Source organism: Spinacia oleracea, chromosome 1 (assembly GCF_020520425.1).
Source record: "Spinacia oleracea cultivar Varoflay chromosome 1, BTI_SOV_V1, whole genome shotgun sequence".
NCBI lineage: Eukaryota > Viridiplantae > Streptophyta > Magnoliopsida > Caryophyllales > Amaranthaceae > Spinacia > Spinacia oleracea.
Window position 1 is genome coordinate 56,686,979 of NC_079487.1, and position 12,896 is coordinate 56,699,874.

General features: G+C 35.5%; 1 protein-coding gene across 1 annotated transcript; it reads left to right on the plus strand.

Moving 5' to 3' along the window:
- Positions 1-2,013: 2,013 nt before the first annotated feature.
- Positions 2,014-12,896, plus strand: LOC110777172 (uncharacterized). The gene is made up of 9 exons (XM_056840348.1): positions 2,014-2,490; positions 2,592-2,688; positions 2,787-2,882; positions 3,539-3,603; positions 6,568-10,557; positions 10,659-10,755; positions 10,854-10,949; positions 11,606-11,670; positions 12,662-12,896. Exon 5 carries the CDS (start codon positions 6,581-6,583, stop codon positions 7,790-7,792), a length of 1,212 nt encoding a protein of 403 aa, XP_056696326.1. The 5' UTR covers positions 2,014-2,490; positions 2,592-2,688; positions 2,787-2,882; positions 3,539-3,603; positions 6,568-6,580; the 3' UTR covers positions 7,793-10,557; positions 10,659-10,755; positions 10,854-10,949; positions 11,606-11,670; positions 12,662-12,896.

Genomic DNA, 12,896 nt, shown 5'->3' on the forward strand with positions numbered 1-12,896 from the left:
GTACACGGTATTATAGTATATCATTATTTGATACGTTAAAATCTTATATCCTACAATTTATGTATCACTTGTTACTACTCTTTCTTTCTTTGTACTCTTTGCGTTTCGAAATAATATGGACAATTTGACTTTTGACACTATTCACAAATTTCAATTTAACTATCATTTGTGATTTATTGGTAAGAAAAATATAGTCGTGCGGGGTCTTGCTTGATTTGTCACGATTTATACTTTCGGAATATCAACTTTTTATAATTCTTACGAATACAAATTAGAGATATTAATTAATGTCCAAACATTTACATTGGCAGACGTGAAAAGGTAAATTGTCCCTATTATTTCGAAACGGAGGAAGTATTAATTAATATTTGTCGTTAGTCAATTGTTGTTATTTCAAAATCTAAATTAAATTAATATAAAACAATAGAGGAAGTGAAACACATACATACACAAACTATAGGACCACATATTCCGCTTCAAAATCCTCTATCCCAGCAATTTTGGATAAAGAGTAATTGCTCCATTATAGGCTTATAGGAACTCAAACTCAATGTAAAATAAGACACATACTCCCTTTGTCCGTAAACGTTGCTCCATTTGACTTCTCATAAAATTCAAAACACGATAAAATTATAAAAAGTTGATATTCTAAAGTTATATATTGAGACGGGAATAACAAGAGCTTACAAAACTAAATTATTTCTTATAGGTTAGCGATAATTCATGGTCAAACTTTTACGTTTGACCCAAAAAGTGAATCTAGCGATAAAGTTTAAGCAAAAAATATACAATAAGGGAAAAAGTTTGACAAAAGATATGCAATAATATTTCATACTCCATATAAATTTCTCCATCCGAGTTTTATTAAAGGATACACTTACCCTAAACGATCGTATTTTATTAAAGGATATATTTTTCTTTTTTGGCATGTCATAGTCCCCACTTTTTCAATTATATTAATATTTTTCTCCTTCTTGTGGTTCCCACACTTGCTCAGATAATTTTTAACTTACAATAAATAATTTATCTGCTATCCCGCTTTTATATTTAATTTAATAAATTCAACTCACTATCCTAAAAATACATGCCGGTCAAAGTGTATCATTTTATAAAATACGGATGAAGTTTTTTTATAGGCCATATGAGGAAGGATCACTCACTGAATGTCATCTCTTTGCTTCGATGAACGAGAAGTACAATTAATTGATGTGGGGACATGTAGGAATTAAATGTGACATCACAGAATGCCATAAAAGGAAAGGGGTGACATAAGGAGGGACATGCAGGGAATTAAGGGGAAAGAGTGAACTGTAGCAATGGGGTTTTTCAACCAAACCTTAAGTTCTCTTTTATATATAGTGTTTGATTTTAGAGGAAGTACTTTTTTTAGTTTAGGTATGTTACTTCTATAGTTTATACATGTTACTTTTTTTATACGGGGTAGTTTTAGGGGAGATACCTTCTTAGTTTAGGTATGTTACTTCTATAGTTTAGACATGTTACTTTTTTTTAATAATTTTAGAGGAGGTATTTTTTTTAATTTAGGTATGTTACTTTTATAGTTTAGACATGTTACTTTTTTTTATACGGAATAGTTTTAGGGGAGGTACATTTTTAGTTTAGGTATGTTACTTCTATAGTTTAGACATGTTACTTTTTTTATATATATATAATTTTAGAGGAGGTACTTTTATACGCATGTGTCAAATGTTTTAGCTAGATCTTTTATTTCTTGCAGGATCCAAAAAATGTCAGTTGTTGTCCCCTCTTTTCCTTTTAGGTTTGTAACCAAATTCGTTGCATCCGTTAGTACCATCACGTTTCGAATTTCCTGCTCTTTAACCCATTGTAAACCATGAAGACAAGCCTTTGTTTCCGCGTGGAGAGCAGTACTGGTGTAGCCATACTCCCCTCCTCCATCTCGATAGTGATTGTTGTTGTTGTTGTTATCATTCACTTTCTTGTACGCCCATCCCCACCCTGCCCGTTTTGTTTTCTTGTCCCACGATGTAATCCCCCGTAATTTTATACATTGTTTATATTTTTTACGTATATTTAATATATTTAAGTACAATTTGCGGATTTTAGAAATGAATATGTAATTAAAATATAATTATTTTATCTCATTTTGAATACTTTAATGACTTACGAAATCAAAATGTATTTTCGAATTTTACGTTAAAACGAATTCGAATTACGAAAATCGATTAAATTTAGAAAACGATCCTATCCGATTTTGGATTCGAATCCTAAAACTAAATTCCTAAGTCTAGCCCAATTGAATAAAGCCCAATATTATAAACCCATAACCCCATACTTCTACTCCATGTAAAACACAAAACACAAAACACCAAACCCCTCTATTCCTACTTCACGTAAAAACCAAAAAGGGCAAAACCCATCTCTCTCCTTTCCTGCTTCCTCTTCCTCCCTCTGCCCAGCCGCCGACCACCACGAGCACGCCACCAAGGCCGCCAGACCACCTCGCCGGTAAGCCACCGCTTCATCCCCTTCTCCTTCTTTCTTTCTCTTCCGTTCTCCTTTTTGTGTGACTCTCTTTCTCACTCGTTCTTTGTTGCCCGAGCCAACAGCCACGTCGCTGACCACCAGCTCTCACCACCACCTTGCTCGCGCAGCCCCCGCGTCGCCACCCAGCCTGCGCCGCCGCTGCCTTGTCCCTGCTCGCCGGTAGTTCTCTTTCCTCCTCCCTTTCTCTTTTCTCTTTTATTCTTTTGTTGTGGTTGTGTATTCAACTGATTGTGGATGACCACCACTCGTTCGCGCAGCCACCGCAAGTAGCACCACCGTGTGCCGCCGTCTCTCAGCCCTGCCGCAAGCCACCTCTGTCCGCCAGCCAACTCTCTCTCCTCCTTCTTGAATTGGTAACTTTCTTAAACCCTAAGTAACTAATTATTTTAAATTAAAGTTTGTTAATTTAGATTATGTTCTTAAATTAAATTTATAATTTTTATGGTAAATATGATTTTCAGATTTGATGTTGAGATTAAAAACGAATTAATTTTCAGTTTTGATTAATTAAAATTAAGATTAGGGCTTAATCATAATTTATTAACTTGAATTATGTTTTCTTGAATTAAAGTTATGGGTTTTGTGATTTAAATTATAAATTTGAGATTATATGGATTTTATAATAAAGTTATTAATTTTCAGATTATCTAATTACATTGAAATATTGATTTTTGATTATTTAAAGTATGAAATTCAAGGTTTTTATGATTATTAATCATGATGGGTTGAGTATGGATCATTGAATTGGTTGTGTTGAGATACTAGGAACGTAGATTGACCATGGTGAAGCTTTTAAATGAAATTATATTGCTGAAAATTTAAAGTACGATGTTTGCAAAAGTTTTCAACGAATTTCAATCACTAATTCAATAATCATGATTCTAGGAAATCAAATGTTTAAGTTTTGATATTGGGGAAAGTTCTAAATATGTTTAGGATGCATTTAGAATGCTTTCTTATGGTTGTCAATGATTAGGAATTTATTGGGATTATTTGTTGGTTGTTTTAGGCGGAGAATTCTCTTTAGGCGACTTTTGAAAGTGTTAAAGTGGCCTATCAGTTTGTTTACACAAGGTACGTACATACCTGTGTGCTTGGAATGTGTGCTAATTGTTGAAACCATGTTGAATCTTGTTGTTGAACTTGGTTATGTTGATATTATGGACGAACTGGGTTATATTGAATGTGCATGTTTAATACTGTTGGACAAACTTATTGAACTTATTTTGCACTATGAGAACTGTAACATGTTAGTATGGATGATTGATACAAACATGTTGGTTGGGAACACTAGATTATTCTATATGATTGGTTTGGATCGATTGGTTGTTGTTCCCTTTCTATCTTTTCACTACTTTATGAGGGCGGAGGACCTTGTTTAGTAAGTTGAAACTTTATGCCCATATACAGGGTTGCTCATGGTTAAAGGAAAGGTTGGATAAATTGGAATGAGTCTTGATTGATGCTTTTATGATCACTTACTTAATTCCAAGATAAAAACAGTTGTGAACAAATGTGAATTGTATGTCTTATGTAATGGTTGAGTCATAACGGAATCTCAATTTGTAAATCATGTAAAGTGAAACCGAATAGCAATAGCTTTAGACTGTGCACGTCTGAAGTGACGGACAAACAGGAGTTGGGGTTCATGGTGGTAGCCCATGGCCTTTTCTGGGACCGGATTGATCACCGTGTTCTATTTTTATTCAAACGTTCCTCGATATCGCAGGTCACTGAGGTTACGGAGTCGCGCCCGTACCTCGTCTTCCTTGGGGAAGACTTTTGGTTGGACAACTCGGTCCATTGTCTATTTCAACTAAAATAATATCATTGTCATTAAGTCTAGCTTAGCCTAGTCGAGTATGGTCGTCAAATTATTATGTTTTGTCTGTCCTTACTTATATTTATTAGTATCATGTTAGGGTTGTTGGTTTGATAGTATCATGCTAGGATTGTTGTTGTTTTAGTATGTAGTACTCAGCTTTGCTGATTACGTGCTTTGTTTGTGTGTGTTGATCATGGCTATGCCTTATTGATCCTGTGATGACCCATCTTTGGTGAGCAGTCTCTAAGGATCAATAAGCGTTGCCCATCTACAGGTTTGAAGATGATGCATCATTGGGATCGGGATTAGAGAGCTTGTAGTTCTATTCGTTTAATTAAGTGATTTAATTTGTTAACTTGGATTTGAAATTTGTCGTACTATTCGTATTTCCTTAATTCAGTTAATTGGTTTGGACCTAATATGTAATAGATTATTTATGAACCTAAAAGTTAGTTTTATGTTTTCCGCTGCAAAATTCTGAATAAGCCGTAACGTTTTCACACGGGCGATAATACTTTGATAATTCCCTACAGTTATATTTAAAAAGGGGTTATTTTAGAAAATGGGAATTGTTGGGGTGTTACAAAGTGGTATTTTTGAGCTAAAGGTTTTACTGAATTTTCGTGTCTGCTTTTCAAATTATTAGGCGCCTAAACTAGCTAGGTTCCTAAAACAAATTTCCTAGAATTGAGCTTCTACTTATTATATCATTCAAAAAATGCGTACTTTTTTTTTGGGGGACCAAATTCATTTTAATTTTGTTTGAAAGCATATTTATATTTCTTATTTAAATTCGAAATTAACTTATTAATTTGAAACTTTTCATTTATTCGAATTAAGTACGTTCCTTTTCTTTTCGAAATTTAATTAAATATATTCGAAATATATATATATATATATATATATATATATATATATATATATATATATATATATATATATATATATATATATATATATATATATATATATATATATATATATATATATAAAAAAAAAATCGTTTTTATTATTCATTCTTGTTTTATTCTTTAAACATTTCAGTGTTTTACTATGATTTATTATGAGAGATGGGTAGTATAGGAAAGGGCATATAGAATAGAAGCATTGTGTTTGCATTATATCAACATGATTGTACTTTATCTGCCTACTAACTGTTTGTGTCCTTCCTATGCTTTGCGATTGCTATTTATTCTTACTTATGGTGTATTGTGGGATCGTACGGTAAGTGAGAGTACTAATTACTAACATAGAAACTATGTTTAATCGTCATAGATCACTAATCATGTCTGACATAGAAGAGAATAGAGTAGGGAGCAACTCTAACCCTATCGTTCTGAGTGATGATGACTCCAGCCCTATCGTTCTAAGTGATGGTGACTCCAATCTTATTATGAGTGATGATGAAAAGGTGATGAATTATGAACCTGACAGTAGAATTCGTAGTCTATAGCACATTTGTCGCGAAGTAATGAAAACAAGTGCATATGGTAGTGATGATGAGGCAATTCGTGAGTATGACCGTGCTGTGGGTCAAACAAAAATGGATATCTACAAAGCCTTTCTGAGGGTTGAATCTGATTCTGAGCCTGAGATTGAGTTTGAGTTTGAGCCTGAACCTGAGCCCGAGCCCGAGCCTGAGCTAGAGGAAAATAATCATCAACTTCAAGGTCTACGAAGATCCTCAAGGCCAAGAAAAGAAGCTTATTATTGTGATATGGATGATGATGATGAACTTAAGTATGAGTTGTTCACCCTAGACGATTATAACGAATCAAAGGACAAGTCCGATGATGTCTCCCTTTAACTTTGCTTACATATTTAGTTGCGTGTGAGAAAATGTTGGACAATTCGCCCAACCATAGTTTATGTTTATATCGTAGAACCTTTTTACTTTATTTTGAGAACAGGTGTGTGTTAATATTTAGGATTGTTATCGACATTCTTTTGAGGAATAAAAGTTAGATTATGGATTATCCAAAGGATCAAAGTTTATTACGGGCACGCAAGGGGAATGTTTTCTTCTTTATTCAACCTTATTATTCGTGATGATTGAAGTTATTCCTTGTTTCTCAGCTGAATGTTCTGCATGCAAATATCATTCGTAGATGATTGTTCATTTTATGTGAATTTTGGATGTTGGTGTGATATTACATTGCTAGAGGATAATATAAGTAAAGTTTTGAACCTGAATTAGAGTATATTAATTTCAGGTCGCGTTCTAGGATGACCAACAGTAATGACCTAGCTGCTGTCTTTCGCCTCTTGGCGGAAAAACTAGCCCAGGAAAGAACTGAGCGCCCCAATTCTGCAGGAGACATGTTTGAAAGGCTTGCGAAAGTTAAGCCACCATACTTCAAGGGGCAAGCAGACCCGACCTTCCTAGAAAACTGGATTAGGGAGTTTGAAAAACTATTTTGGGTGGTAAACTGTCCTGAAAATATGAAAATAGGTCAAGCTGTCCTTTACCTAAAAGATGAGGCCGATCTATGGTGGAAAGAGAATGGAACTAGGCTAAGTGTTGTTGAAGGATTTAATTGGGACTCATTTGTTGTTGCATTGAGGGAAAAGTTTTATCCTCCTTTCATAACAAAACGAAAAGCGCAAGAATTCATAAACCTTGGGATGGGGAGTATGACTATCGCTGAATACTATAGTAAGTTTATAACTTTGTCGAGGTTTGCACCTGAGGTGGTAGCTACTGAGGAGCTAAAGGCTCAGAGGTTTGAGCAAGGGTTGACCGATGAGATTCAGTTGGGATTAGATGGAGAAACCTTTACATCCCTAGATAATGTGCGTGAGAAAACCACCCATATTTATGAATTGCAGTCTAGAAGGGACAAGAAAAATGTGGTTGGGGAGAAAAGAAAAGAGTTTAATGCTGGGAAAAACCAAGGGAATTTCAAGAAAAGTACGAAAGTGAACAGGAATGAGGGTGGAAATGGAAATTTTCAACAGAGGAACAATCAGGGGCACAACAATAGCAACCAATCTGAGAGAGTGCATCACTGTAAGAGATGCAACAACAACCATCCTGGTAAAAACTGCAAGGGAGAATTAGTGACATGCAACTATTGTCAGAAAAGGGGCCATAGGGAGTATGAGTGCTTCACCAAGCAGAAAAAGGAACAAAATGGTAATGGAAGTGAAAATCAAGTGAGGTTTAACCAGTCTGGAAGACAAGATTCAAAGCCTGGAGGGGCACAAAACAATCAAGGAAACTATAATAAGCCCGCAAATGATAACAACAACCAGAATAAGACTCCGGGCAAACCGTTCTTGATGTCTAGAAATGAAGCTGAATATTCTGCAGACGTAGTTCATGGTACTTTTTCTATTAACTCTGTGCTAGTTAAAACATTATGTGATTCGGGAGCAACTTATTCTTTTGTTTCGTCATCTGTTGTTAAGAGTCTGAATTTGGTAGATTTTGAGTAATTGATTTACCTGTTAGTATACCTACTAGTGTAACCATAAGGTGTACCAAGTTGTTTAAGAATCCGCCTTTTAAGATAAAAGATTGCGTTTTCTTTCCGATTTGATAGAGTTTAATCTGGGAAACCTATATGTAATTTTGGGGATGGATTGGCTAAGTTTGTTCAGGGCCAAGTTAGAGTTTGTAATTCAGAAACTAAGTATAAGGAACCCTATTGGAAATTTGACCTCATATAAACGTTTTGGGAAGACCAAGAACCTTGGGGTTATTTCTGCAATGCAAGTGAGGAAATTGATGATAAGGAGTGTGAACTATTTTTCTGTAGGAGCTAGATGTGAGTTAAGAAGTCGGAATGAAGATCGAGGATGTTCCAACTGTGAATGAATTCATGGATGTGTTTCCTAGTGAGATTGCAGGTATGCCACTTGCTAAGAGCCGTTGAGTCCCCTATAGACTTAGTTCCTAGAATGACGCATATATCTAGAGCACCATATAGAATGACACCTCCTGAAATGAGCTAATTAAGAAAAAGTTGCAAGAGTTGTTTGGTCAAGGAATATATTAGGCCTAGTGCATCACCGTGGGGAGCTCCTGTGTTGTTTGTTAAGGAGAAAGATAAGAGTATGGAATTATGCATCGATTTTAGGGAGCTAAACATCATCAAGAGCAAGTATCTATTGGATCAATTGAACTGGGCGAGTGTGTTATCGAAGAATGATTTGTGTTTGAAGTATCACCAATTGAGGATAGCTGATAAAGATATACCTAAGACCTCATTAGGACTCGTTATTGTCATTATGGGTTTAGAGTAATGTCTTTTGGGTTAACCAATGCACCTGCCATAATTATGGATTTGATGAATAAGATTTTCTACGAATCCCGAATTAAGTTCGTTATTATGTTACTGATGGTATCCTGATTTATTCAAGGAATGAAAAGAGCATAATGAAATCTTGAGGATTACTTTGGAGACGCTTAGATAGAATCTAGTTTTATGTGAATGAAGTACACAAATCTTGAAGTCATGTGCGTATAAGTGACACCGGTGGAAAAGTGAAGGACTATATTGATCGAAAACCACGTTACGTAAGGGAGTAAAATTAAGAGAAGATTCGAGTGGTCCAGGATTGTTAGAAATTTGTTGTCTTGAAAAGAGGGGAATATATGAATTGGTGAAATACTAGGATTTAAGCCCAAGAGTTATAAATCCATGAAAGGCGTAATGAGGTTCAGTAGAAAAGGAAAGTTGAGCAGAAGGAGTGTCTGTAGATCCTGCTAAGGTTCGAGCTGTGAGTGAGTGACCTACTCCAAAGAACGTGTCTAATATTTGAAGTTTCCTAGGCCTATTTGACTGTTATAAGAGGTTGTGAAGACTTTAGAAGAGAGCAAAACCAATGGCAAACTTGTTGAAAAAGGAATCAAAATTTGAGTGAAGTGAGAAAAGTGAGGAAGCTTCTAGATTTTAAAAGAGAATTTGACCTCCGCAACTGTTGTCGCGTCAATTGAAACCTTGTAAGCCTAATTACCAAACCCATGACCTAAAGTTAGCTGCTATTGTGTTACCTGCGAATATTTGGAGACATTACCTTTATAGGGCAACACGTAAGATCCTTACCGAGCACAAAAGTCTGAAACTTTGGCAATAAGGCCCAGTTGAATCTTGGGGACAACATCGAAAAATATACTGCTTTCCACCCTGCAATTGATGGTCAGCCTGGGAGGACTAACCAAACTACGGAATATATGTTGAGAGCCCGTGTTATTGACTTTAAGAGTAACTGGGGAACCACCTAGATTCGATTGGATTTCTTGAAAGATAGTTACCATACGAACAGTAAGATGTCACATGTTGAGGCATTGTATGGGAAAGAAGTGTAGAGGTTCCACTTGTTGGGATGATTTTAGTGAAAATATAGTATTGGGGGCAGAATTCGTTGAAGAAAGGAAATACCCAAAGTTATTCCCTGAGATGAGTTACGAGGGCGTAACTCGTTTTCTTTAAGAGGGGTAGAATACGATATAAATTCGCGCTTTTTACCTAATTTTATGGTGTTTTTATGCATTTTTATGCTTATTTTAGCAAATTATTCATGTCGATGCAAGTAAATAGATTCTTCGCGTAACAAATAGGTGTTCATGAGTAATTCAAGAAACTTTAAGTTGGCAAAAGAGTGTACATAAATGCCACAAGTATTTCTCCAATGAGAATGAGTTGAAAAGTTTGGAAAGATAGGTGAATTTTCGTGTCAAGTTTCGGGACGAAACTTCTTTTAAGAGGGGTAGATTGTAATCCCCCGTAATTTTATACATTGTTTATATTTTTTACGTATATTTAATATATTTAAGTACAATTTGCGGATTTTAGAAATGAATATGTAATTAAAATATAATTATTTTATCTCATTTTGAATACTTTAATGACTTACGAAATCAAAATGTATTTTCGAATTTTACGTTAAAACGAATTCGAATTACGAAAATCGATTAAATTTAGAAAACGATCCTATCCGATTTTGGATTCGAATCCTAAAACTAAATTCCTAAGTCTAGCCCAATTGAATAAAGCCCAATATTATAAACCCATAACCCCATACTTCTACTCCATGTAAAACACAAAACACAAAACACCAAACCCCTCTATTCCTACTTCACGTAAAAACCAAAAAGGGCAAAACCCATCTCTCTCCTTTCCTGCTTCCTCTTCCTCCCTCTGCCCAGCCGCCGACCACCACGAGCACGCCACCAAGGCCGCCAGACCACCTCGCCGGTAAGCCACCGCTTCATCCCCTTCTCCTTCTTTCTTTCTCTTCCGTTCTCCTTTTTGTGTGACTCTCTTTCTCACTCGTTCTTTGTTGCCCGAGCCAACAGCCACGTCGCTGACCACCAGCTCTCACCACCACCTTGCTCGCGCAGCCCCCGCGTCGCCACCCAGCCTGCGCCGCCGCTGCCTTGTCCCTGCTCGCCGGTAGTTCTCTTTCCTCCTCCCTTTCTCTTTTCTCTTTTATTCTTTTGTTGTGGTTGTGTATTCAACTGATTGTGGATGACCACCACTCGTTCGCGCAGCCACCGCAAGTAGCACCACCGTGTGCCGCCGTCTCTCAGCCCTGCCGCAAGCCACCTCTGTCCGCCAGCCAACTCTCTCTCCTCCTTCTTGAATTGGTAACTTTCTTAAACCCTAAGTAACTAATTATTTTAAATTAAAGTTTGTTAATTTAGATTATGTTCTTAAATTAAATTTATAATTTTTATGGTAAATATGATTTTCAGATTTGATGTTGAGATTAAAAACGAATTAATTTTCAGTTTTGATTAATTAAAATTAAGATTAGGGCTTAATCATAATTTATTAACTTGAATTATGTTTTCTTGAATTAAAGTTATGGGTTTTGTGATTTAAATTATAAATTTGAGATTATATGGATTTTATAATAAAGTTATTAATTTTCAGATTATCTAATTACATTGAAATATTGATTTTTGATTATTTAAAGTATGAAATTCAAGGTTTTTATGATTATTAATCATGATGGGTTGAGTATGGATCATTGAATTGGTTGTGTTGAGATACTAGGAACGTAGATTGACCATGGTGAAGCTTTTAAATGAAATTATATTGCTGAAAATTTAAAGTACGATGTTTGCAAAAGTTTTCAACGAATTTCAATCACTAATTCAATAATCATGATTCTAGGAAATCAAATGTTTAAGTTTTGATATTGGGGAAAGTTCTAAATATGTTTAGGATGCATTTAGAATGCTTTCTTATGGTTGTCAATGATTAGGAATTTATTGGGATTATTTGTTGGTTGTTTTAGGCGGAGAATTCTCTTTAGGCGACTTTTGAAAGTGTTAAAGTGGCCTATCAGTTTGTTTACACAAGGTACGTACATACCTGTGTGCTTGGAATGTGTGCTAATTGTTGAAACCATGTTGAATCTTGTTGTTGAACTTGGTTATGTTGATATTATGGACGAACTGGGTTATATTGAATGTGCATGTTTAATACTGTTGGACAAACTTATTGAACTTATTTTGCACTATGAGAACTGTAACATGTTAGTATGGATGATTGATACAAACATGTTGGTTGGGAACACTAGATTATTCTATATGATTGGTTTGGATCGATTGGTTGTTGTTCCCTTTCTATCTTTTCACTACTTTATGAGGGCGGAGGACCTTGTTTAGTAAGTTGAAACTTTATGCCCATATACAGGGTTGCTCATGGTTAAAGGAAAGGTTGGATAAATTGGAATGAGTCTTGATTGATGCTTTTATGATCACTTACTTAATTCCAAGATAAAAACAGTTGTGAACAAATGTGAATTGTATGTCTTATGTAATGGTTGAGTCATAACGGAATCTCAATTTGTAAATCATGTAAAGTGAAACCGAATAGCAATAGCTTTAGACTGTGCACGTCTGAAGTGACGGACAAACAGGAGTTGGGGTTCATGGTGGTAGCCCATGGCCTTTTCTGGGACCGGATTGATCACCGTGTTCTATTTTTATTCAAACGTTCCTCGATATCGCAGGTCACTGAGGTTACGGAGTCGCGCCCGTACCTCGTCTTCCTTGGGGAAGACTTTTGGTTGGACAACTCGGTCCATTGTCTATTTCAACTAAAATAATATCATTGTCATTAAGTCTAGCTTAGCCTAGTCGAGTATGGTCGTCAAATTATTATGTTTTGTCTGTCCTTACTTATATTTATTAGTATCATGTTAGGGTTGTTGGTTTGATAGTATCATGCTAGGATTGTTGTTGTTTTAGTATGTAGTACTCAGCTTTGCTGATTACGTGCTTTGTTTGTGTGTGTTGATCATGGCTATGCCTTATTGATCCTGTGATGACCCATCTTTGGTGAGCAGTCTCTAAGGATCAATAAGCGTTGCCCATCTACAGGTTTGAAGATGATGCATCATTGGGATCGGGATTAGAGAGCTTGTAGTTCTATTCGTTTAATTAAGTGATTTAATTTGTTAACTTGGATTTGAAATTTGTCGTACTATTCGTATTTCCTTAATTCAGTTAATTGGTTTGGACCTAATATGTAATAGATTATTTATGAACCTAAAAGTTAGTTTTATGTTTTCCGCTGCAAAA

What these genes read in the sequence shown, in the direction of transcription:
- LOC110777172 (XM_056840348.1), top strand. Translation starts at nt 6,581, where the DNA reads ATGACCAACAGTAATGACCTAGCTGCTGTCTTTCGCCTCTTGGCGGAA.